Here is a 27,289-nt window from a genome sequence, read left to right on the forward strand (position 1 = left end):
TACATTCAAGTATGCTGGTGTCCAACATTATTTGCCCACTGTGATAAAACAAAAAGTCATTTACTGTGAGGTCTTTATTACAAACTGGCAAAACTTGTATTTTGGAATGAATCTCAAAATCCTTCAATGACTGCTATTTATATACCTCTTATTCCATTTAAAGATAAAGTAGGTGAGAATGAATTTCATGCAAGTTCAAAGTTTTAAAAATCAAACAGCAACAACAAATCAATGCTTATTTTGTGTACTTTAAAAAAAAAAAAAGTGCTACGCTGTAAGGACTACAAAAAGACACAGAGATTAGAGTCATAATCACCAAATTTGGTAAGTAAACTTCTTTTTACAGAAATCTTTCCCCTTATGAAAGGTCGAATGCTAAGGCTTCTGTTTGGAAAGGCCTAATAATTAGTTAATTTTGATTGTAAGGAGAAGCCATATACAGAAAAATTGGTACTGCGTTAAACTTCAATTCAGCTAAACGTTGAATGTCTGGTCTAAACTAATAGTCTAGGCTCACTCTACACTGAAGACAAGCAAGCACTTTCTAAGACAGATATTAACAACAGGTAGGATGAGTTACCCTTGATTCTCTCTAATGACTATAGAAAGACCTAGAAGACTAATTAAGACTGGACGTTTATGTTTTAAAAAGTTAGTTAGGTGAGGTTCATCTCACTGTACTTGTCTTAAAAGTAAAAATGGAGATAAGTAAATGTTATGACAGAATTGCTGCGGAGATTTAAAAATTGAAGAACATTTATGATTACCTGGGCTCTGTTAAACATAGTCTCAAGGTGAGGTTCGTAGAAATTTTAAACCACAACCACAGCCAGATCTCAACTGTTTTCATAGATTTCTCACCAAACTTTTAACTGAAAACACTACGCTGTTGATGAGGTTCCATGAACAGCTGCAGACCATTTACAAGTTTTGCACAACAGTATGGCCCATTAAACAGAGTTTGGAAACCAAAGAACTGGAGCATTCTGAGTAAAATATTAGTAAAAACAACAACAAAAAAAATAAAAATACTTCAGTGCCCTTATTTAACAGTTTGTTAAAAATCAATTTTAGAAAAAAGTTTTAGATATTTCCTATTATGGAACATTTTTAAACTCGTATCATTAGCATTATGTTATGTCAAAAGTATAGGTGTTTTTCAGTTGATATGAAAAACTCTTCAGTAAATGACTGTTTTCTCACAACGGACAATTTTTACAGTATCTTAATCCTTATAATAGTCTTCAAATGTAAGAAAATTGGGAGCAAATAAAACACAAACAAAACCAAGAGAAAATATCCCATGAAATATTACAGAAGACATTCAAATTTATCCCTACAAGAAATTTCCTTTATAATGATCTAGATGCTTCATCTGCTTCATAACTCTAATATTCAATACTATAACTCTATTATGCAACATAATTTTGCAATATATTGCATCAATGCTCTCTAACTTGATTCTCATTTTTTTCCTTAGCCACATAGCCTATGCACATTGACGAGAGCTCTGATTTGCTCGTTCGGCCAACTGAAATGGCACTTCTAAGAAACAATATTAAATTATTGTTTGAATTCGTATGTTATTACCAAGCAGGGATGTTTCTTGTCATGCAGTTAGTGAGAGAAGTCAAATTTTAATGTTATTTTCAATCCTGTTCCTGTAATGTTCAGTTTACTGTATAATCCTTATAAATATTGTACCTTGACTCCTTTTAGAAATAGAGATAAAACCTGACTTTTATTTCTAAAATGAATCAACGTCCATGAAATTACTCTCGACATGGCAAAAATATAAATATTATTTTAAAAATTGTGTATACTTTTGTGCATGCATATGGTCAAATTTTCATAAAAATTTAGAGTCTGCAGTCATGCAAATTATAATGCATATTTTCACACAATAACTTCTAGTTGAGTTATTAGCAGAGTTTTTATCCCAGCTCTTCAATATTTCAAACACAGACCTCAGCAATTAAAGGAGCAACCTCTGGTTGATCAAACATTACAAAGAGATAGAATATACGCATTTTTTAAATTGGCTACAAACATACTCAAATATATAGGTGCCATTTAATATCTCAACATTTTCAAAATCTTTTCCTTCATGTTTAGTTGAACTGTGCTTAAGAAACATTAAATCTATAGTCCTAATGTCACAACTTAACCTATATTGCTCAACTCCACTTGATTTGTACAAAATACATCATACAAATTCAAGTTGCGATGTTTCAACTTTTTTGATATTCTTTGCTATTCCTCCAAAAAATTTAACGTATTAGTTCTGAGCACTAAAATCTCTTATAGAAAATGAATCCAGAGCACTTTCAGCAAAACTGTACTTCATACTGAACAGGAATGATGTATTTTGTATACTCCAGTGTGCAGTCTCATGTATTTTAAAGTAATTAATTGCAACAAATGTTTGCAATGTAAAAAATATGCTATGCTAAAGTGCCATACCTGCACAATGGATAGTAGAATGTTTTTACATTACAGCTTTGAAAATAAGATGCAACACAAGCACCTGTTCATATAAAATCTCATCAAGTGTATTTAAAGTAAAATCTGCTGCCTTAATAACATTCTTACTGCTTTTTATTCATGCTGAGAGAATTATGTGCCAGTTCAACAAAAAATATTGACAAATATTAAATTTCATTTATTTAAAAATGAGATTACATAGACGTATTATTACCTAATTTAGCCTACACAGCCTTTAAAACTGGTTAAGAGGAAATACCTCAACTCTTATTAGGGAAGAAAGTATGGATTGACAAACAGGAGAAGAAATAGAACTATGGTTTTTGCCCCACCTCTTAAGTTTAGTTTGTAGGGCTGGCAGCTAAGCACATAAAATAATCAACTGCGTGATTAAGCTAAGCAAACAGAAATAACAGAGGGAACAAAAAAGGGCCCTAAAGGCTGGTTTTCTCAAAGGAATCACCTACTCTTCAAACAAGATTTATTCTTTGCATTGGAGATGGACTGTCAATCACAACGGCAGGGCTCACTGACTTGTTTCTGAAACTGGCTTGGAACACTTAATTTCTACCTCAAACAGCTACCAAACATTAAAAGTAATATTCTATTTTCCTAGCACTACTTTTTTTCTACAAAATAGGAACTGGGTATGGCTGTGTTATCATTAATTCATGACTCTCTTGGCCATGGAAAGAAAGTACCGCTAACTGAAATGCACAGACTGAAAAAACCTCTTCCTCATTTGCTTTGTCAGATGATTAGCTTAATACAGAACCTATTCCAACTTTCTGAGGGATATCAGACACAAACTTTTGGACACTCCTTTCCTAGTAACTGGTTTATTATGTAAAGAAACCCAGCAAACTGTAGTGAATACTATTTGACAGTCTATTTGTTCTCCTTATTTGAAAACCACTGATCACACATATCATCTGTACTTGATCTTCACAGGACATATATTGTGGTAGGCAATCCCTTATAAAGGGCATGAAGATAATGACATATTTGCATGATGCAGTTGTACTTTGTCTTCCTTAGATGAATTTCATTTTTGTTTTTCCACCATTTAGTCTCCTGTTCATTTTAATAATCACCTCCCTTCATCTTTTCTTCCATTAGCCATTTCTAATGTCATGAAAAGTTCTAACATTTCATACTCTGTCTAGTCATATTTTCCTAAACCTGTACAGGAGCAGTTGCATTTCTGCAAGAGTAGGTAGAGTTCTATAATTATGATTTCACTGAAGAGAAAATTGTAAGATTTTTACAATATCGTGAATTTTCTGGCCACATCCTGCATAGCTTGTCTTTCTTCCAAAATTATTCTGATAATCATCACATTTTGTTAAGGGGATAACAGAGCAAGGCATTTTTATTTATTAATATCTAGAGACAGCAAATACATAGATTTTAATTCTCTACCAGTGTAGACAATACATACTCCTCGGCACAAATATTTTTCAACTTTCCCTTAATGTTTTGCTTGCTATTGCATCTATTTTGCTAACGATGTGCATTGTTGCTTTTTGACCTCAGTTTGCTCTTCCATTTTATGTCAATAATATCAAGAGTCTAGTCAATTACAATTTGCTGCCAGTGAGTTCTATTCCTGGAACATATTTTAAAACAAACTAAGGAAAAGTGATAATAAATTAATAATAATGACTTACAGGCTACTTTACGATATACTGAAATTGAGCTGAGTTAGCCAGGCAGAGAGAAGAAAAGTTGACAACGTCCATATTTTAACCTAATATAAGATTTCTTAAAGCTTACATAACCCAAGGTTTTACTGTTATCTCAAAACAGAAATGACCCTCAAATTCATTTGAATGATCACATAGAGCCCTTCACTGAAATACCCTGCAAGGGTTTCACAACACTAATATAAAGTAGAAATTAGCACTGCTGAAGGACTGCTCTTCTGATTTTCACAAACGTGTGTGCTAAGATTAAGTAATTTAGGACTCAAGACATCTGAATAGTGTACATTAGGTTAACTAGACCGTTGCATTAGCTGCTCAGCCTGTAGTAATGGAAGAGATTACACTATCTTTAACTGTTTTATATTTGCCAGTGGTGAAGAACACAACAGCTGACATGTAATAATGTGTTAGTTTATCTAAGAACTCCCAGTCAAAGGGACCAACAGAGATTCTTCTACAAACCACAAATCCTGTACTTATTGAAGTCAGGAATCTTTTTCTACTTCAAGATTTCACTATAGATCTTTCCTTGAAGTCCCACTGATGGAAGATTCTCTCTTTTCCCTGGAAAGTCTGCACTGGAAGCAATGCTGTAAAATCATCATGAAGGCAAAAGAGCTGCTTTTCCCTTCACTGTCAGAAGATAAGTAAAGTGAAAATGATGGATCCTTTCGTATTCCATTTGCTTCTTACAATTCTAGTCCTGGGGTACTCTAAGGTCTTGCAGGTGTTTGAGGACTGACAGTTGCATCTTAGAGGACATGTTAGTGAAACAAACACATGCACATCACATTGCAAGCATTTATTAAAGTACTCATCCCTGTGACTCCCAGCTAAGAGATACGCAGACATAATAAAATATGTATATGCAGATGTTTGGATCAGCTTTTTTCATTTCACAAACTGCTTCACACATGGTCTAGAGTCCCCTACAATGAAAAGTATTTCTTCTGAATGAATCCTCCATACCATAGAGTCTCCCTCTTTCATGTCTCACACCACTCCTTGTCTCAATCATATATTTTCATAATTTATAGTTTTATAATATCGACGGGATCCATGGAACGGCCTATCAGGGGATAAAGGCCACTAATTCAGACTTTTCTTTACTTGTATACTTTATAATGTTAGTAATAATCTATTACTCTTTTGTACTTTAGACTTAGAAAGCTACATGTCCAGGGTAGTGGCCATCTTTTGTCTAAAGGTAGCACAGCTACATGAATAATCACTAACCTGAAATGACTTTCCCTGACAAATGTTGCATTGATAGCATCTGTAAGGGGATGCCAACCAGTAAATTCCCTGCTACATCAACAAAAGCCATCACAGAGAGAAATAAGCTTCATTTTAAAAATAAACTGTGCTTTCTAAAATAGACCTGCTAAGAAAATTCCCAATAATAAAAAATTAAGTATATACATGGACAGGTTCTCCAAATTACAGTAAAGTCTGATGATGATCAGCAGCAACAGTTTCTTTAGCCCATCCAGAAATGCTTCAAGTCAACATAGCATTTGGCAAACGTATACACAAAGCCTAAGGTGAGATCATAATACTTTACTAGGTGCTTAGGAGTCTGAGCGTGGGTTTTTTTTGTTGTTTTTTTTTTAATTCCCTGGAAGGCTACGATTGGTTTGTGTCATTATTTTAGCTCAGGGTAAAGACTGTGTTTGTTGCTTTTTGTATGTTCCCACTTCATGGGTTTGCTGAGGCCAATCTTTCCTCAAACCATCCTGGAATTGCCTGATTCAAACTATAATTTGTTCCACTAGACTCTTTAAACACTAAGTAGGTTTCTTTTAAAATAGCATTTATTCATACAATTCTATATATTCAAAAAGACAATGACAGTCATTATTGTTTGTATTGAACAATAATAAAAATTGCCTCGATCTGTATCAACGTCATTAGATATAAACTGGTGGAACTCATTATTTTAAGTCAAGCTCGATAGTTTTACAATTACAGTATGTATTTAGTGTAAACTAATGCTGTCCCAAAAGGAAACAGGAATTCTAACGACCAGTAGCAAAGAATCTAACTGCTGGTACACATCTCACAATTCAGCTAAAATAAACACCTTTCCTACTGAAAAAATTGATTGCTTCTGCCCTTCAAGTTTCAACATAATTTTTAAATATCTGAAAAATCTCTGTTAACAATTTTAATAAAAGTGCTATTTGTTATTTATCTTCTGAAATACTCTCCTTGGAATGTTCTTGAGTTTAATGTTTTTCTAAGTATAACAAGTCTGCCATCTAGTGCTTTATGGCCACCTGTAGTACGCTTTTTATTTGACTTTATTTTTCTTTTTAAATCAAAAGCTGTCATGCACTAAGTCCACAAACGCACATACATGCATGTGTTCATACACGCACAGTCCTTAAAAATTACATTGTCTCCTCTTGCTAACAGTTTGCATTACATGTTTCAACTGCTATTAATCCATATCTGTGTTTCTTTACTAGCATACAAGCATCTTTATACCTGTTATCATTCGCTGAAAGATCTGATTGATACACACAGAAAAGGTAAAACCTATGTTTTCTTAAAAGAAAAAAATCAAAGGCATAAATAGGGTATCTTCTCTTCTGAACGCAGCAGTATGGAATGAGGAATATTAGGGAAGCAAATGTGTGCGTCTCTCTCAGTGCAGTTCGGTATGCAGTCTAGTATTTGGTGAGGTGTGCCATCACAGTGTCGTAACCCAATATTAAACAGAAGCATACCCTGGAGAAAACCGTAAGCTGAATACTGCTGAGCTTATCTGCTTGGGCTTCAGGGATGACTTTTTTTTTTTTTTTCTCAGAAGTGACAAATATTTTGTCACTTTACCCCTTTGGAAGGGGTAAGCAGTAGCAGTGGCATCGTATATGGAAGACAAACAAAGTTGCAGTCCCAGAGATATGAAGGTAAGAAATGAACAAGAAATCAGCAGTAACAGCCTCAGGAGGAGAGGGGTTGGGAAAGTTGGCACAGGATGCAGAATGACAAGGAAACGAAAGCATCAGTAGGTTCCATTCACTAAAAAATTTGTAGGTAACAGGGCTGAAGCAGCCCAAAAACTTGTAATCTATCCTTTACAGAATAACTTGTCATGAATTGTAAATTTAAACTCAGTTTTTCTAGAACACTGGTTTAACTATTTATCTATTTATGACTTAAAGCGTTGTGTCTGAACACAACTCAAGTCAGAATCATGAAAGTGGTATTCATCCCAGTGATTCTTTCCAATCAGTCCAAAACCATCTGGTTTGGCTGCCTGCTTCTTTGCATCCAGAAGCACTGATTCTCAAAGTAATGTATTTCTAATGTGGACGTGTGAAGAACTAATCCAGCAATTTGAATGCATACGTTGCTATCCAGGTGTCACTGTTATACATCACATTGGCTGAGGCACCAAAGAACAACAATAACAATGACACGTACAAATGCATCATGACAAAATGTTATATTTACGGGTTTTGTACATGCATAAGTCAACTGCACAACCATCTCTGGCCTCCACTCAGAATTCATTTATATGGATTGAATCAACTTACGATCATTCACTGAAAGATAAGCTTATAATAGAAAGGCCTAGGGATACATACTTTCCTATAGACATACAGAGCTACAACCTATCAGCAGACTTTTACCCGACCTACAGGAATATTACAAATAAAATAGCAAAACTGTAGCTTTTAAATTCATGCAACTCTTTCCTTTGTAATTACGTTTTCTCCCTCGTTATTTATAAGAAACCTTTGTAAGGTTTTCTTTGGTATTCCTAAACATATATCAAACGTTTCTGGGTCAGGAAATCCTTCCCACAAAGTTCCTGAGCTGCAAATTGCTGGATGTAAAGAGACTATTTGGGGGAAATATCATGGCGTGTTTGTCCAGTTAATACACTCTTCCCCAGGCTTTTATTTTCAGTCACTACTGACAACATCATAGAAGAATATATAGACCATCACACATTTGCTCATATGTTCTTATATATTCAGTATTTTCCTAAGTTTTAGATCTGCGTGTGAGGTTTGTTCTCATTCTCATACTCTCATTCTGTCACCTCTAGGATGCAATGACATCACTGCTATCTGAGTTTATTCTTTTGTCATAGTATCTGTATTTAGATTAATCACTACCTCCCACAGGAGTGAAATTGAACATAGAAAAATACTGTTCAAATGCATGTGTCTTTCATATCTTAAATTTTCTTATACAAATGATAGCTCGTGGTAAAGTTATATTTTAAAACTACAAAATAAGCTTGCTTACTTTGTCCTTATATAGCTAAGAAATTTGGGCATCTCTATGACAAACATTTTTAATACATTATTTAGCAGGTGATCTACAGTGCCAATAACCAACTGTCATTGAAATCTTAGGTCTGTCAGTTATCCACAAATTAACAGGAATAATTTCCAATTAGGATGCATTAGCCACTAAATATAAGAAATAAGACATTCCATTATTTGAAATTAGTGCAGGCTCCTGATTACCTCCAGATAAGATAACTCTGAAAATTTTGTCATATGCTAAACATGTAATGACTGAAATTATTAAAAGAAGATGTATTAAACCAAAACAACAAGATCTTTAAAATATTTTGAAATCTGAAAGAAGATAAATTAGAGTAGTGAGTTAAGGGTTAAAGGCTATCTTGAATATAGTACAATTTGTCTCCGACGTGATTTACAGACCCAGCCTGCAACATGATAGCAAAAAATAAGATATTTCTTGGAGGTGCCTGAGGTCTACAAATCTCATTACTGTCATTTCATTTCCACCTCTTAAATTTAATAGCATTTATTTTTAAAGTAGAAAACAAACGTTAACAGACATATTCAAAATATTCTATGTAGTACTTTAAGTCTTTAGAGTATGCTCTTCTCATGTACTCCTTATCTAGCTTTGAATCTATATAACTTCTGAAATGAATACATATAAAAATCCAGTCCTCTAAATACTGGAATTTCTGTTCTGAAGTAAGAAAAATGTACTGTAGAGACATATAACACATCGAATTGAATTCATTCGATCAACTGTTTTTGCAGAACATAGATTTAAGGAGTATTCAGTTAGGCCTATTTTATGAAAACAGTCAACTATATTGACAGTATATTGGAAACACAATATTAAAAAAAGAACTTCCACCTTGAAGTATTACACTTGAAATTGTGGGAAAAATGCTTTTTTTTTTTTTTTTAATTGGCAAAGGATTGAATGTTTTAGACCTAGGGCTCTATCAGCATCCGTAACACAGACTATGTCTATTTTATTTTGTCAAACATACCTTGCAGACGCAACTCATTTCAGTTAAAAATGAAATATATCAGTAAGGAAAAAAAAATTATTAGTAAATGATGCCATCAAGAGACTCTTAAACAAAACTTTTGTATATGCTCTAAAATGAAATGGTAAAAAATAAGGCCAAAGATCAAAACGTTTTAAGAGATACATCTTTACACAATTTAAGGTCAAGATAGGGAATAGCATTAGGAAATAACATACAGTCGGATCCAATTGTCTGACATTGAGAAGGTATGTACAACAGTCACAAGAGGAAAGACAGCACCCTCTAACTTCACGTACTTTTTTAAATGATGAATAAAATTACTATTTAACATTGATATTAGGACAGCAAATAAAGAGCTCACTAAGGGATTTCTGCACATTGGTAATAAGCATTCCCTTCCCATCCCTTCACATCTTTCACTATGACTATCAGAAAGGTAATGCTGTAAAATCATTTTGCCTACGGCACCTTTACTACAACAGTAAGAACATGGGGCAACACATGTGCTTTATTAGTTTATAATATACTGGAGTTCAGCTGTGGACCACGTTCCTGGGACACATACTGACTGGCTAAACCATGCAGAATGTCACTAGGAAATATTGCCATGTAGCCTATTTCTATTTCCCTATTACAAACTCTATCTTTTACACAATGACACAATTACATATTCCCTTTGTTCACATATGTTGAGATACAGAGAGTAATGCACTGGTTTGATCATTCACTCTAGCATATGCATAAGGAATCAGCTTTCAGTAGGTTTTAGTGCTTTCTTTGTGGACAAACTGAGACCAAGCGAAGTCCAGAGGGGCGCTTTATTTTTCAATTTAATTTTTCAAAGTTGCCCTGTTCAGAATTTCCTCAGAAGAATATTCAGTTTGTTTTACAGGGCAAATGAAATTATAACATAATGTGTAAATGGCACTCAAATAGTGAACGTGAAAAACATAAGTACTCACAGTAACATGTTCCCCTAAGTGGATTTCCAAGATACCTATTTTCAGAGTCACAGCTGCAGGGGAAAAAAAGAAAAAAAAATCTCAGTACACACATTATATTTTTAATACAAACGCAGCTAGAATATTTACTCCAGATAGCTTGAGTTTTATTACTAGCAGCACAAATACTGGAAATTAAAAGGTATTTGATATAGTTTTTCACTAGGATGTACTATTTTCTGGAGACACCCGTTTATAAAGGAAACCCAAAGTGCTAAGGCTCTGGAATAAGGCACTTCAGTCATGTGCTTGAATTGAGTGCCTGTAGTAGGACTAACCTCGGGAGGTATGTCTACACTACCAAGTAAAAGGCATCCAGGCAGTGAGGTTAAGCACTAGATTACCCATGCTGCCTCTGCCTCAGTGACAGGTTACTTCCTGCCTGTTTTTGCTCACCCCTTGGCTCTCTCCAAGATGACAGCAAAGCAAGGATCGGGGGAATCATCCACTGCAAGATCTGTTCCCAAATAAGTCTCCCTCTAACATACACAGTCCTGAAACACTACCAGAGCAGGCTTTGCATCCTCAACACCTTCCACATGTCCTCACGCCACTCCTTCAGGGATGGAACATCTGCCCTCAATTTCACGCTACACAAACACCACTCTGGTGGGCTGCAGTATATCATTCATATTGTCTCCAACTCTTTAATTGCAAAACAAAAACAAGCAAAACAAACAAAACAAAAAACCCATCGCACACCAAAACAAACAATCAAGAGACCCACCAGACCTCCCCCTCCGCCCCATGTATTAATGATAATTATGTCTTTAGGGCACCACAGAGGCCCTAGACATGATTCAGAGCCAATTGCTGTGCACTCTGCCTTAAAGCGGCCTCATCCTAATCTACGTAGCTGCAAGCCAGGCCATAAAAACTGGCTCTAGGGTTAGAAATTAGCCATACATGTAGCAGTATAAGCAGGACAGTGTCTCAGCTACTTCATTTCCCTGAACTTCAGAAGCAGTTGCTTCTCTGCATTGACCAGGCACAAGGCACTAGGTAGATCAAATATATAATGTCCTGTATCCTCTATCCAGTCTGCTGTAGCTGACAAAACACATACATGATGGGAAGTGGATAAATATAACTTGTCTTATTTATAAAATATATAGTTGTTTTCAGAGACATGGAATAAGTGTCAGAATTTCATAATCATCAAACAAGTTGAGTTATATAAGACTTCTCTAAAAGTCTCATGGACCTTAATGGAAAATGATTATCCTACTTCTGGTTTTTGGGGCTATTCCACAGAAGTCTCCAACAAAATTATAATTTTCTATTAAATATACAGAACGGTTCATAACACAAAAAGAAAGTTTATCATTACCTATGAATTTTTCCAGTTAATAACTTGTACTACCTTTTGATTACTTTGTGCTCTTTCAGAAACATGAATTGCAAGGCGATCTTTCGTATTTATTTTATTTTTTAGTAATATGGAAGAACTTTATAGCTTCAATGTCAAATCACCTAATAAGTTGCAGACTGCAGAACACCACATTTACCCTGGATTAACATCTGCCAAAAAAGGTTAATTTATTCACCTTTGTTTTTCTATTGTTCTCTTCAATAGTTTCCAGCCTAATGTTAGGTTACTACCACACATTGTTATGAAAAATAGGCAGAGAAGCTCCTTAAGTTTTTTTTTCAAAATATCACAGAGAAAATAATGAGTAGTGGCACTAAAAAAACTCGTGGTTGATTCTTCCCGTGAATTAGAGTTCTTGTAAGGGGCTTGTTTGTTCTGCTCTGTATTTTTATACAATTTTTTTTAATTACTAAACTAAACTAGTTTCATATTGTTTTTAGTATTTCTTCAGAGTTCAAAATAAAGGTTCTGGCCAAATAAATAAATACTTAAATTGCCAAATTTTCTATGTTTATGATCAATTTAACTGTAATTTGTGGTTTTCTTTTCAAATAGCATAAATGTGTCCAACATGTCTACATTAAGATTCACAGAACTTTCATGAAAGGCCTATTTTGCAAGAATTTGTGTGTTTAAAATCACTCTTTATTGAAGCTTCATAATGTGTATGATCTTGTGCACTATATCAACCATAAAATAGCTTTGAAAGATGCAAGTAGAGGAATATATCTAAATCTAACCTTATTGTGTTTACTGGCATTAAGCAAGCTCCCTTCAGCTTCAGACCTAAATAAAAATTTCAGAACATAACAGCAGCCTAGATCTACAAGTCTTCTAGACTTGAGATTTGATCAGGTGGAAATTGTCTTATACAGTTCATCTAAACTTTGATCATAAAAGCAAGATTTTCTGCATTTCTGCTGCCATGCTACTTGGTATACCCTTCCTTTAAACAGGAAATGAAACAAAGAAGGAATCGGGGAAAGAGTAACCTAAGTATGGCTGTTCTTTCCTCTGTGTGTTTGTTTCTAATGCCAAAGGGAAGGGAAGATCAAAAACAACAAAAAAAGTAAATCACACCACCATCAAAAAAGATATTCTTTTATTCAACTGATTTCCTGCTGAGGCAGTTGTATCTTGTTTTGGCCTTGGTACTTTCTTATCAGCTATACCAAATGGAGATTTATGACCTGTACTTCATATTTTGTGCCTCAGACACTGACATTTTGTGCATCAGACACTGTGAAATCAGACACTGTGTTAGATGTAAACTAACATAGACCATTTCTACAGAATTAGGAAGAACTGTTCCTCCTTCTGACCTGCAGCTGGTCACAGTCAGACATCTGACTGATTTTGCCTGAGTTCTCAGCATTGCAGCTAAATCCAGGTCCTGATAAATAAAGGCTTATGACCCTGACAGGCAGTTCCAGGGCCATGAATGGTAGCTTGCCCCAGATTTTAGATGGGTAAGAGTACTCTTTAGGGTATTTTTGCTTTTCAGCTGTGTTTCTTCATACTCCAGTCTTGTGACTCGAATATATTTCATCTTCTATTCAAGTCTTCTACTTTGTTTTAGCCTTTATTCTTCATTCTGCCTCCTGATCAGTCAATGGTCTTGCTCTTGCTGGTCTTCCATGCTTGATTCCTGCTTCTGATCAAACTGTCTCAGTTCCTGATCTTTCAGAATAGGTTTCTATTTTCTTTCCATACTCCTGGCTCCATTCCTGACAAATTTTCCACTCTGTATGATGCCATGATGTTTTAAATAGTGGAATAGTCCATAATATACTCCAAAACATAATACAATCATTATTTAATCGTAACCGAATGGTTACTTGGGACATCTGGTAATCAAAGTTCAAACAACTGTGTCCCTAAAGCTAAAATTAGACTTCTTTAGCTGCATATTCAGGCCTGTGGAATCATAAATGAACTATGAAACATTGCTACTGGCTGTTCCCCAGCACTAGGAATATGCCTGTGCTATGCCTACCCCTTTTCTAGATTGCCTGAGATATCTGAGGCACTTTTAGCAATATACACTTTAGTGGTAGCAGAGGGCTCAGAGTCCCATAGGGGTATTTACCCTGCTTGGATTCCTCTACTTGGAAGTCTTGAAAGTCTTGATATTCTAAAAGTATCTATCTAGCTATTTCAAAACTAGTTGAGGTATATGCCTAACTACAGGTAATAGTAATTGGCTGTAGCTCATAACATTTTGGAAGTAATGTCACAGAAACTAATAAAGATTTTCAACTCAAAAGTAGTGACTCTTGAATAAAAGCACTGACCTCAGTAGACACTGCTCTTGGATTATTACCTATTCCAGAACAGTGAGTCACTGATATATGGAATCCCAATTCACACTTGTACACAGATGCAAGGGAACAAAACCCCAGGTTCTTGAAGTTTGGTTTCAATAGCTTTTACGTGGAACCACCAAGGAACAGCCATCTTTTCTAACCATGAAATTACCCATATCAAAAACAATTAAGAAAGAGCAGACTTAGTCAACAGCAATAACTGTTAAGTAACCTCATGACAGGCAGAGTTGTGCTACAGCCCGAAAGTTGACTGTTGCAGGTATTAGAAGCTAGAATATGTTTAAAAGAATCAGAAGTAGCATCGTTCTTGTGCTAAAGTGCTACGATTCCAATATGATAACCTTGGTCAGGTGATACATTTAATGAAAAATAGGTACCACAGACCAAATGAATGCGGTTTAATCATTTAATTTTCTGTGCAGTGCTTTGTGAATTTCACAGAGTAGGTTTGTTTAATTGTTAACTATTATTGTGTTTTTCTTCTACTACTATAATTATTATTTTGCTGCAATTAAATACACAGACTAACAATCTATATACATAAATATACCCCTCTTACAGCTAAGAGTCTGCTTCTTGACTGTATTGACATTGCAGTCCCAACGTTTTCCATTAATAATGGATAGTTCGCTCAATTTCTTGAGCTATAATTATACATACTTTTTTCTAATGCAGAAATTGGACACTTTTACTTCTCTCAGTGCCAAGCTCCTTCCAGTCATGAACTAATTTTCTGCTGTAGGTATGAAGAACGATCTGCCTATCTCTTAAGCTAACGATAACCTAAAAGGGTAAAAGGTTCTAGGATCTATGTTTCCAGTTAGGACTTTTTAATAATGTGTGGAAATGATTTATTTGTTTCTTCTTCTAAGTGCACATAGCGATGTCTTGAGACAACGTTTTTTCAGCATATTAATTTGCCTCCTCTTCCCTTAATTCACAAAAAGAAAAGAAAGGCCTAAGCCAATAATACTTTTTCTTATTTTCTCATATTCATAAGCAGACTTTCTATTTCCAGATTTTTTTCATTCTATTCAATTCTATCTTCCCAGACAGATAAAGAACAAATACTATTTCAAGGTTTTTAAATGCTATTTGAAGTAATAATATTTCCAACATAGTACATTGTGCTACAGGAGAAAAAAATAAATGGATAAACTTAGTATTACCTGATTAAGATAAATTGGTTAAGAGATAAAGTATGATTTTCTAATAAACTCTAGGTCATCCCTTCATCTCTTCTGCTAAACAGGAATTAATTGAACTACAGTTATCAAACAGAAACACCTGGGCAAAGAATATCTTAAACTTCAGGAACTGGAGACCAAACTGATTTCACATGCCAATGATCTGTTACTATTTACTCTCATCCAAAAAATCTCATGCCCATGGCCTACCCCTATCTGAGGCACTTTTCTTTCTCCATGACTGATCACGTGTTTGGCAGTGGTGCACACAAACATTTATATATGTAATGGGTGAACTTGGAAAAACAGACTTACCTCCTGTCAGAAACTTTGTTCTTTCAAAGTGGGAGAGAAATATGTACACTTCTTCTCCCACAAGAGTTAGGATAAAATGCTTATCCTAAAGATAATGTTTAACAACTGAAATTTAACCCAGTACCTACAGGGATGGGTGAACCAGATTGAGACACCTTCTTTACCTGAACAAAATATACTGAAATATATCAGGATTACACTTTCCACCAAGAATAAGCTACTATGATGACCTGGCAGTACCTAGAGTCACAAACTGTCTATCTGTCCCTTCCTTCCTGCCTAAAAGTACTGCTTTATGCCTGCTACAGAAAATCTCTTTTTTGGCAGTCTCTTCCCTCAAATTGTCTCTAGCAGCCAGGAAGAAACACAGCCCAACTCCTCTGATATTCATTCATGTCCCAGATTGTAAGCAGCCTGAGAATTTACCTGCATACATCACTTTACAGGGATATCTTGTCCCCAAAATTAATAGGTGTATGCCAGGTGTAAGAGTTAGCTAGAACTTGCTAGATTCACTTAAATCCATCCCTTAAACTAGACATGCCTGAAAAACAAAACAGCAAAGTAAAAAGCTATTACTGATTATAAAACTGAAATCCAAGTTGCAGAAGAGTAAACAAGTTCTCAGCATATTATTTCTAGCATAAAATGGTCTCAAGCAACAATATTTTCAACATTTCAGTATTTCTATAAATAGTACAGAACTATTATTTCTATTATAACCATTATTTCACTGTAGGAACATCTTATTAAACTCCATCTTTAGTCTGCCTTTCTCTCTTCATAGACACAAGACTTCATAAATTAATGATAGCAATGACATATTTGAAATATAAAATGCTTTTTCTACAACATCTCTCACACTGTTGTAAGGGTTTATCTCCTCCAATGATGTATGTACCTTTACAGAATTACTAACAGGAAAAAAAGCTTAAAAAAAACTAAAATAAAAACAAGAAAAGAGATTATTCAGACAACAGATGAAAGCAGCCTCTTGCCAGTTGCTGCATCTTCAGATGTCCACAATCAAACCTGCACTGTTACACGTATGCAATTCTGTAATATGTACTTATTAAAACCACTCTGCCCCGTAATGAAAACTAATCTCATGGAATATGCTCGTAATTGCCAAAAAGTTTAAAGTATATCAGCTTCCCATGGCTTTTTGATCCCTCTTTAGGACTCTACAAAACCACTTTGCATTGGGTCTAAACTCCCTTGTATTTGAGGAAATATACACAGAAACAGCTTGTCAGCTTAGATAAAAACCCTTATTACTTGAGTATCCTAATTACTCAGGATTACCTGAGTATTACCTGTCCTGAGTGCTCCTCTGAAAAACGGTACCATGAAGCACATTCTTTCTTTAAGAACAAGGTCTAAAAAGCACTAGTTAGCATTTTGCTTGGAAAATCCTATTTTCTTGTGAGAAATTCTTCAATTTATACTTCGTAAGATAAAATTTTGTTTTCCATTCTTTTATTCAAAGGTAATGATTTATGGGTACTTTTAATAAGTAGAGCAAATAAGGAAAAAAAATCCACATATATCACCTTAATATCATAGTCTTCCATATGAGTTTATGTTTCTTTTTCAAAAAATAAGGATTAATTATCTAGCTCACTGCCTATGTAACAAATATTTGTAATATCAATCAATTCAGAGTTTCCTATTCTATTCTTACTAGACAAACAGCAAGAGAAGAAAAAACATTTAGGATTAACTACTTACAACTTCTTGTGAAGATGTAAAGAATAATAAATGCCTTTAAAACGTAATCTAAATAGGTGTTGTAACTCCTGCAACACATTTTTAAATAAAATAAATATTACTCATTACCATTAAATTATCATCAAATATTACTGTGGCAATAATTTAATCTCTACTATATTATCATATAAGATGTTCTCCAACTCTTTGTCAGCATGGGTCTCTCCCTTTGCAAACTTTGTATAACAACATTCTCCCTGTTGAAGCACTTGAGCATCTTTCTACTGTATCTCTTAAATCCTTCCCTTTTCCAACAAATCAAAAAAGAGAAAAAGTAAATAAATTAATAAAAGAATCTAAAATCTAACAGTTGCTGTAAAAAGAGTTTTGAATTACCTGCTAGGGAAGCTAGCTCTACAGTTAGAAAGTCAATTTGTCTCATGTTTTCTAGCACTAAAGCAAGCAAAGAAGAAAGCACTAGCCAAAGGGTAAAAAGGGTGGTAGCATAATTTTTTCCTGTTGTGTGGAATTATTCAGTAGGAAAGAACTTTTAACTAACTCTAAAATATCTGGGACAGATTCAAGACAATCTGCCTAACATAATAGATTTTCTTACAGTAGCATTCTTGTTAACAAATATTGCAACTATTCCAATGGATTTTTTCCCCCAAGACAGAATGTGTATATTCTAATTTGCGCTTTCACTTCTAAGAATCTTTTTAAGAACACTCATCATTAAATATATGATATATTTTCATTATTTTTATGTTATGTAAGTCAGACTTTTTTTTTGTTTTTCTAATTTAGCTCTTGCTTTTTTTTTCTTTTTTTTTTTTTTTTAAGTGGAGCCATGATATAAACAATAGTGTAGACAAATAAAGTCTATTAGTGTAGAGAGGTCTGCTGAGGCAAGGAGCTCACTGAGAGATGTAAATATTTACTGATTGGAAAAGTACTCTTCATAGTACTTTCAAGATTTCCAAATTTAATTTCATCACATTTTTAGATAACAAATTTAAATCGTGGAATCTCAGAAATGTATACCTGTGAAATGCATTGAACATTTTAATGAATACAAATGTTTCTCTTCCCTTTTAGCATTATGACTATAATCAAGATGCACAGAGAAAATATTGCAACCTTAGCAAATGAATCATTTGGGTAATCATCAGTTCTAGGTAAGCATAATAAATTTTGAAATAAATATAGTTGAAAAAGTTTTGATAACTCTTCAAAGCATATTTTTGTAAAACATTTCTAGAAGAAAAAAAACTGTCAAAAAATAATGTCATGGAATGAGATTTATTATCTGAACAATGAGGTTTTCAATGTAAACCACTTTTGTTCCTTCCTGAAGAGCAGTGTAGGTATTCTAAGATGATAAGCCTTCTATTCTGACACACTTCTTAACTTGCACTACACCTGAATATTTCAGACACTGTTCCAGCCCTTAGAAAATAAATGTTAAAAATATCCAAGACAGCTCAAAACAAGATGCTCTGTTTACACTGCACCAGGCCAAGTCTCCCAGAACTATTAGCAGGGGTTTCTGAACTATGCCAATCCTTTTCGCTAGAAGAATTAGATAGAAGTAACAGTAGGAATCATCCACTATTTACGAATACTTATTACTGCTTAAACTAAATGCACGTCCTCCTAAATTAATTTATTTCGCAAAATCAATGAACACTTCCAAAAATTTACATATATTTCATTCTTTTAAGAGATAAAACATTTTTAAGAGATAAAAATTCAGTAACTTAATTTCAACAAAAGAGTATTCACAAGTCTGAATCCCTAAACCTAAACATTTTGTAAATACATGACTTTTCAATTATTTGTAATATAAAGCTTTCATCAGTGGAAGAGTGACTTTATTTTCACTAAGATTTCATGGAAAGAATATTCATACAATCATGAAAATATGAAATATAGATCTTTGGTTAAAATGACCGAAATATTTCATATTTCAAAATCTCCCTGCTCAAATAGCATTGACAACTTCATTTAAAAAATTCATGTTCATAAGTATGAACTCTTCTACCACTAATTTCAAAATGAAAGAGGAGGAGTAGAGGAAAAAAAACCACACATACATATACGTACAACAAAGGACACATAACAGATAATTTCTGCCATATGACCATATCTGATATCATTCATGGCTGGTGCTGATGACTTCTTGGAGTTTCCAAGGGTGTTTGTTCATCTTGCTTATTCAAAATCCAGTCCCCAAAAAGTCTGAGAGGTGGGACTTCAGCAACTCAGTCTGACAGACCCTAACAGTCAGAGTGAAGGCAGCATAAACGCCTAGAGTGAGCAGAACAGGTGAAAAGAACTATACTAAATCCCAAGTACTGTACTGCATTGTTATTACTGTCATCCCTGAATTATAAAAATGTGCCATTGACTAATGCCCTTGTAGAATGTATATTTACATATTCAACAGCTTAAGTTTTGTTCTTTTAAAAATATTTGTGTTAACATGACTATTTTTACTGATGAATTTAAATTGTGGTCAATGACTAAGACTAATGATTTTAAAGAAATACAAAATTACAATCTTCACGCAGAAAGTTCAGTGTTACAGTACGGAGTTCTCATCTGTTTTAATCTGATCTTCCACCTCACACTCCTTTTACTTTGCTTTTAAGATTTTTGGTTTGGTTTTTAGAACAAAAATACAATTTATGTAAGACTCCTAAGTTTTTTTTAATTTTGAGGCAATTCAAGAAAAATTTATTTACTATGATACGTAAACTATAACTTCCATAATCAACAGAATAAAGTATGAAGACAGACAAGTTACTTTTTCTCTTTCCACTTCAAATTATATAAGGTAACTTTGATCATTTTCTTGTTACTTATCTATACAACATGGCAGTTAATACTTTCAAGGGGACAGTAAATTCTGACTAAGATGCAAATGACTGCTCAGAGTCAAAGTGCATTGCCCATCTGGGAGTAGAGAGCACAGCCTATCCATGTCCAAATGTTATTTATATATCCAACATTCAAGAATAATAAGTTCAAAATGAAGACAAAGGTATGAATAAATCAGAACATCACAGTTTTCTCTAGGACTGTAAGCCAGACAGTGATAGGAAGTTTTAGAAAATAATGATATTATCCAAATTACTCTTCTACCCATACCAGCATCTTACATAGTGTTAATGGGTTAATGGCAATTTATTATAATATGAACATGAGACTTAAATATTACAAAGGTTTAAGCATGTTATACAAAGCAACTGACAAGCTGTCACTCTTACTACAAGGTGGCCAGAATGCTAGTTATTAAATTATATTCTCAAATTATACTTTAAATATTCCTAGCTGACTAAAGAGCTTCTGACCAGATATTCAGAAAACATGTTCGCAAGCTTAACTTGCCATATTTGTTTCCTTTTACAGAAATTGTCAGAGAACTGTACCTCCTCCTTTAACAACAATGGATGGTGAGCCTTCAAAAACATTTAAATGACCTATGGGAGAGCTGTCATCAGAAATCAGATATGGAGGTATGGCAGTTTCCAGCCTCCTATCTTCTTTAGGTTCTTCTGGCCTTTAAAACCATTATTTTTATCTGTCAGGTCATTCCAATATCTATAAATCTATCTGATAAGTTGTTCTCACAAGTTCTGTTCCTGCTTAAAATTAACCTTTCTTTCTCTTTTTCCTCACTTCCATGCCCCATGCATGGCAGAGTCCATCAAATTAATGCCTTACGGCCTACCATTGTTCTACTGTAACCATGTCTGTCTCTTTCAAAACCATTTTTAGTATACCATTCCCATCTAACCTGTGCCATCTTTTATTTGACTTTATTAAAAAAGAACACTAGTCCAAAAGATAGAGAAATGTCTATTAAGAAAAGGACACAAAATAGTATAGGTGGTTGGAAAAAGTATTAAGATAAGTAGACGTTTGCTTTTGACCAGTCCTTCCTACAAACATCCCTGATCTCCATTAGTCCATATTCATTCATAATCTTGTAAATATCCTGGGGCAGAGATTATACTGATACTAATTTGGCAAGTCTTTGGTAAGACATATAAATAAATGTTATTGTCTATGCTATAACAACAATAGTATATGTGCCAACACTTCTAGTCTTGGACAGCTAACACCTTTAAATGTTAACAGACCTTTATGACCAAGTTAAACAGACCAAGTTAAAATAAACAGCCTTAAAAAGGAAGAAAAAGTTGACTAAAATCACACCACACCCTCACAACGGGATACTGTGAAGTATTTTAGGACAGGATTCATGGTCTCTCAGTCTCACTCAGACTATGTTTATGTTGTTTTTGATATGCAGGCTCTAGAGCACTGCTGTGAAAAGCAATGCATTGCTCTCCACACAGGAGCAAGCAGAATAGAGACTTTAACTCTGTAAGTAATCTCAATGACTTTCAAAGGGCAATTCACCGAATAAAGCATTATTCAAAACAACAGGCACAAAATCTCACCCTAAACAATGACAGAACGAGAAAAAAAATGTGTATTAGCTATTACTGCAGACCTGGTGGTACGACTTATCTGAAAATTCCTGCACCTCAGCTGGGAACGATTGATTGATAAAGCTAAAGACTACACTCATCAAAAACAGATCCAGATCTGTGTACATCAAAGTCTCAATCCCTAAACAAAAAGTCTGTGAAACAACAGATATTTTTTATATTTGTATTTATATACACACACACACACATATATGTATACACACACTATATATATGTAAAAAACACTAGAGGCTTAAATTAGCTATTGCTAGAACTACCTGGGATATATATATACACACATATATACACACACTCCTATTGACCAGCTATGCTTAGCTATTTTACAGCAAACAGGATACTTTCTTTGCTTCTTGTGCTATGACAAGTGCAACAAACCTGCCCAAATATTTTTGTCATTAACATTTCTCAAAGTACTCCAAAATTTTGTACCTTTCCATAGGTATTCTGAGGAGAGAGACATACTTATCTTGATTTTTGAAAGCTTTAAAGGCAAAATTTGATATATATTCTAAAAGAACAAATACCAGCTCTTGAAAAAATGAAAATCGCATATTAAAATACATAGTTAATACAGTTAAATTGTCAAAATGCAATTTTGAAAAAATAATCCAATGGCCTGAAACATACTAATCCTGAAGGGCCTTACTACACAAAACAATCACTCTCACTGTTGAAAATTTTATCAAATTTTGTTCTAATCAAATACTCCAGTAAAAATAATGTTTGCTTGCTAGCAATGATCCCCATAAACTTGCTTAAGATCTAAGATTTTATTTAATTATTTAAGTGACCATCCATTTGCCTCTGTGTGGTTGCAAAGAAAGAAAAAAAAGGGGGGGGAAAAACCAGCGCCGTAACAGAATGCTTTAGTGCTTCCCTGGAACTGACAAACGTGGTAGATTAAGGGAAACAAAAATCAGGATTAGAGAGTACTGAAAATTACCAAACAAGGACTTTTTTGACGTCAGAGGGAAATAAAGACAGCTCAGGAGGCAAAGGAATATCCTGTTCAGTAATCCAAACACACAATAGAGGTGGGATATTACTGATGCAGAGATAGTTACAGCATAATCCCTTCACAAGTCTCTATTTCACCTGCCTTGAGCGTTTCTATTTTCTATCCATCTTTTTCTAACTGTCTGTTGGTTTCCTTCTTAACTCAAGCCTGCATAGGATAATAGGCTACAATTACATTAACTGCCTTTCATCTGTGCCTGAATTAAATTTGTTCTGCATGCTGGCATGAAAACCTGTCCTAAGTCATTTTGTTTAAATCAAAGAATAATAAACTTTCAGTCCAAAAATTTGGTCCATGTTTTTAACACTTTAACAAATACGTTTCTGGTTTTTTGATTTTTTGTTTGTTTGGTTGGTTTTTTATTGATAGTCCCAATATTAATACTTAAGTCAGAAATACACCTCATTACAATAATGCTTACAAAAATCATTTTTAAACACAGTTTTATCTTTAACTGTTCTCATGTTTCTAGGCGTTTTTTTCTCTACTGCTTTCAGATCAAGTTTTTAATTGTAAGCAGTTTCCCAAAACTAATTTATGCATAATAGGTATTATTTATAAACAGATAAAGCTGGATACATCCAGTGGTATTGACTGATATATCCACTATCAAGGAAGAAGAGGTATCAGACTAATATTTGGGTTGTACCATCCAATGCTTCTGTTGTGTTTCCAGGCCTGCCTTTAGTTGGAATAATATAATTTCAACCTCTACCAGTTTTCTAGCAAAGCTACATTAAGCCACTATCTTTTTCAGTCTTTTTTTCCCAACAGAAGCAGCATCATTTGTTGAACTTCTACTGTAATTTATTTTAAGGATCAGAGTTCACTGTCAGTATTTAAATGATCTGTGCGTAGCAGAAAATTTTATATGATACAAACATACTAAAAACAACTGACGAGGTGCCCCTAGGTTGCAGAAATTAACCTAGTGTGAAAATTAAAACCTGAGAACAGATATAGAGTATGTGTGGAATCAAATATTTCAATTAGAAGAATCCACATCCTGTTTCACAATAGCTAAGGAAGTCCTAAAACAACCTGCAACGTTAATATAACTTTAACTGCATAGAAATATTTACGGGCATTGAGTAGATGAGGAAAAACAGGCAGAGATAGTTCTACAAAACTGATCACAGAGAAAGCTTTAATCAAATCTTCCAAATGGTAAATGTTAAATCATTTATTAAATCATGCAGTTAACTATTTTTCAAAAAAGCTTTTACTCAGGGGAACAAAAGCAACAAAATAATGGTATAGTAAAGGTTTCATGAAGGTCAATAATGAAAAGACAAGAGCATTAAGAAAAAGTATAATGAATTTTTATCTATTTTCCGTCCTAAATCAGAGGTGGAAAATGCGTTTGATTTTATAAATGTCATGGTAGTTTAAATAAAACAGGAAAAGGTGAAAAAATCCTAAGCACATTCAACAGTAAATGTTTTATCTTTTTTATTTTTGAAAAAAAAAAAAAGAAAAAGGAAAAACAATGATTATATTCCCCAAAGCATGGATTTACAGAATGACCACTTCTGTATCTTAAAGGTATTTTATTTTTGTGTGGACAGCACTAAACAGCAGTGAAGTTGTTCAGCTGTTTAGATGTGCTGTGACCTTTATTCATAAATACAGAGGACGCAATCTTTCTGTTCAACAATAAGGATAGGGGTTTTCTTTAAACCATCATTTGTCACCTTCAACTTTATCTTACCTCCGAACACCATCTTCAGAAAACAACAAATAATAATAAAGAGAAGGAAAAGGAATGAAGGAAGAGAGGCACAATATCAAGAGAAGATGGGAAGAGATTTGTGAAATAGTTCTGTGAAGCTGTTGCTGTCATTCTGTACATGGCAATTTAATATTAGCCTCCCAAGAGCTGGAAAAAGTGACAGTAACCCATATGGTACCCGCTGAGCACCAAATCAGGAAAACATCCCTGTTCATTAAAACACTTAAACTTAAGTATCAGGGCTTTATCGTGTACTTATATGATTCAGGGACCAAATCTACGATTAAACCAAGACTATACGTAAGAATGGATAAAATGACCTAAAAGAGAACAAGATTAGAAATTCATTTTGAAGCATCTGTTCAAACATAATTGCTGCCCTCATTGCCTTCTGGATCTTGTAAGAACTCACTCCCAGGCCCAAAACCTTCTTTATAAAATCTGATTTAATAAATCTCTTTTAGTGTAGCTGACTGTTCCTTTACCCTTTAATTCTTGTCACTTTTCCATGAGCAGTCCAACAACTTTTTTTCTGTGACACTGTGCCACTTCGGACACATTTCATATGCTGGCTTGGCAATCCCACTGCTTTCTGTTTGGCCTCCCTCTTTAACACAGAATTCCTAAAGAAATCCTTAAGACATCATAATCCACAGAAAAAAGGGATGAAAGGATATTTTAAACATCCAGTTAATCTTTCTGCTTCAAAGCAGGGTCAACTGTACCTAGTCACTCTGGAGAAATATTTGTCTAGTCTCCTCTTCCAGATTTCTAAGTACTGGAAAGTTTCCAACTTCCAAAGTTCTAGCACTTCACTATCCTTAGCCCTAGAAAAGATTTTTCTCGCCAAATGAAATCTTTCTTGATGCAATTTCAGCCCATTACTCCTCCACCTGCCACTGAGAATACAGACAATAAACTATTCCCTTCCTTCCATCAGCCTTTTATATGTATCAAATTGCTACTGTCATCCCATAGTATTTTCTTTAAAAACTCTGTAATTTTTTCCACAGCTCCAGACCTCTGATCATTCTTGTTGCTTTCCTTTACATTATCTGCAATTGGCCCACAAATTTTCTTGACACACTTTGCCTCAAAGCATGCAGACAGCTCCAGAACGATGTCAAACAAATAAACAAATTTTTACCCCTTGTCAAGTAAGTGTCTTGGTTGTGTGATCTTATCTACGAGTTGAAAACATTGTTACTTAAAATAAAAAATGATTACTCTCTGGTTTTCCCTTTTCAACCACAGATTACCTTTTAGTCAACAGTCTTCCCTGCAGAGTTCCTCATAATAAAACTTTAACTTATATAAAGCTTACCATTTGAGGACAATTAGGTTTTTCAAAAATGAGCATCTCTTAAATACTCTGTGAAATTATTTATTTTATTTCTAACAGTATCTTCTTATTTTAAGTAATATTGAACAAAATTGACAAAAAATGCAAAGCCTTACTATGTCTTATAGGAAATTACTGTTTTTCACTTCCATTTATAGAAGGTATGGGATAGTAAAGATACTATAACAGTGAAGTTCCATTCTCACATGCACATTCTTTGTAAACTCCCTCTCTTTCGGTCTACAGTTTTGGCAATTTTCTTATGTTTCAATTCAGCATAAAGGCTCAAATAAAATTCTTAGTAGACCATTATTTTAAAATTCTCTTTGGAAAGAGAGAAAGATAAGCATATTCTGGGCATGTTTCATACCGTTTTTCCAAAAACAGCAAATCCTTTCTAAGAATGATTTAAGAATGATTAAGAATAAACAAAGGAAGAATATGCTCAGCTGAGGTGAGCAGTCACAATGCTCAAAACAAATGAAGCTATCACCAGTTACATCAGCTGAGCATTTAGTACTTGTTTGCTTCCAGGCACCACTGTTCTGTGCAACTGTGAATGAAAGAAAAGTGTTGTGGCAGCTCAAATTTTCAGAACTGACTGAAAGTTTGCTTTGGTACTAAATCAGATGCCTACTACTATTAAAACATACCTTTTCTAGCTGAAGTATGTATTTAGATTTCTGGTACTTTGTACTTCTTTTACACTGCTGAAATAATCTTTTCATTGTAATATAAAAATAATAGATGGAAATGGAGAACTAAAGCTGTAAATCAGTCCTCTGAAGTGATAATCTAATAAACCACTCAGGCTTCACTGTTGAAGTTTAGGAAATCATCAAGGCTCTTGGATTGATTTATGCCTTTGTAATCAAGCTCCCCAAACTACATTATCTAGTAAGCTAGATAAAAAAAATACCACTTACTTTTGAATAGCTCCACAAAATAAATACGCAGCTCAAAATATGGGCTATTTAAAAAAAGGAATTAAACGACATGCAAAAGCTATGCAGCTTAATTTATATTTTACACTTTCTAAAGGTGATTCGTCAGTACAAAAGAAGAAAAGAATAAGGGAGCATTTCTAATTTTAAGACATTACTACCTTTCAGCTGGTAAGTCTAGATAGGACAGAGTCTATGCTATTTATTGTTGCTGTATCAGTTATTCTTCCCCCAAAACACTAGGGAGAACTTACCTCTTGGTGTCACCTTTTGTTAGGTTATATTATAAAAAGTAAAATATTACACTTTCACTACTACTGTTTATTTTAACTTACTGCCTT

The 27,289-nt window shown here is 34.1% G+C and overlaps 1 protein-coding gene across 4 annotated transcripts in view; it reads right to left on the reverse strand.

Annotated features, from left to right (window-relative positions):
- The window catches only part of ATRNL1 (attractin like 1), a 542,042-nt gene that overhangs the window by 311,266 nt on the left and 203,487 nt on the right, over positions 1–27,289 (reverse strand). For all 4 annotated transcript variants that reach the window (XM_068951630.1, XM_068951631.1, XM_068951632.1 and 1 more), the window contains exon 22: positions 10,440–10,492. In XM_068951630.1, the coding sequence (XP_068807731.1) occupies positions 10,440–10,492 (53 nt within the window). The remainder of the gene's footprint in view (positions 1–10,439; positions 10,493–27,289) is intronic.

The sequence above is a fragment of the Struthio camelus genome, chromosome 7 (genome assembly GCF_040807025.1).
Source record: "Struthio camelus isolate bStrCam1 chromosome 7, bStrCam1.hap1, whole genome shotgun sequence".
NCBI lineage: Eukaryota > Metazoa > Chordata > Aves > Struthioniformes > Struthionidae > Struthio > Struthio camelus.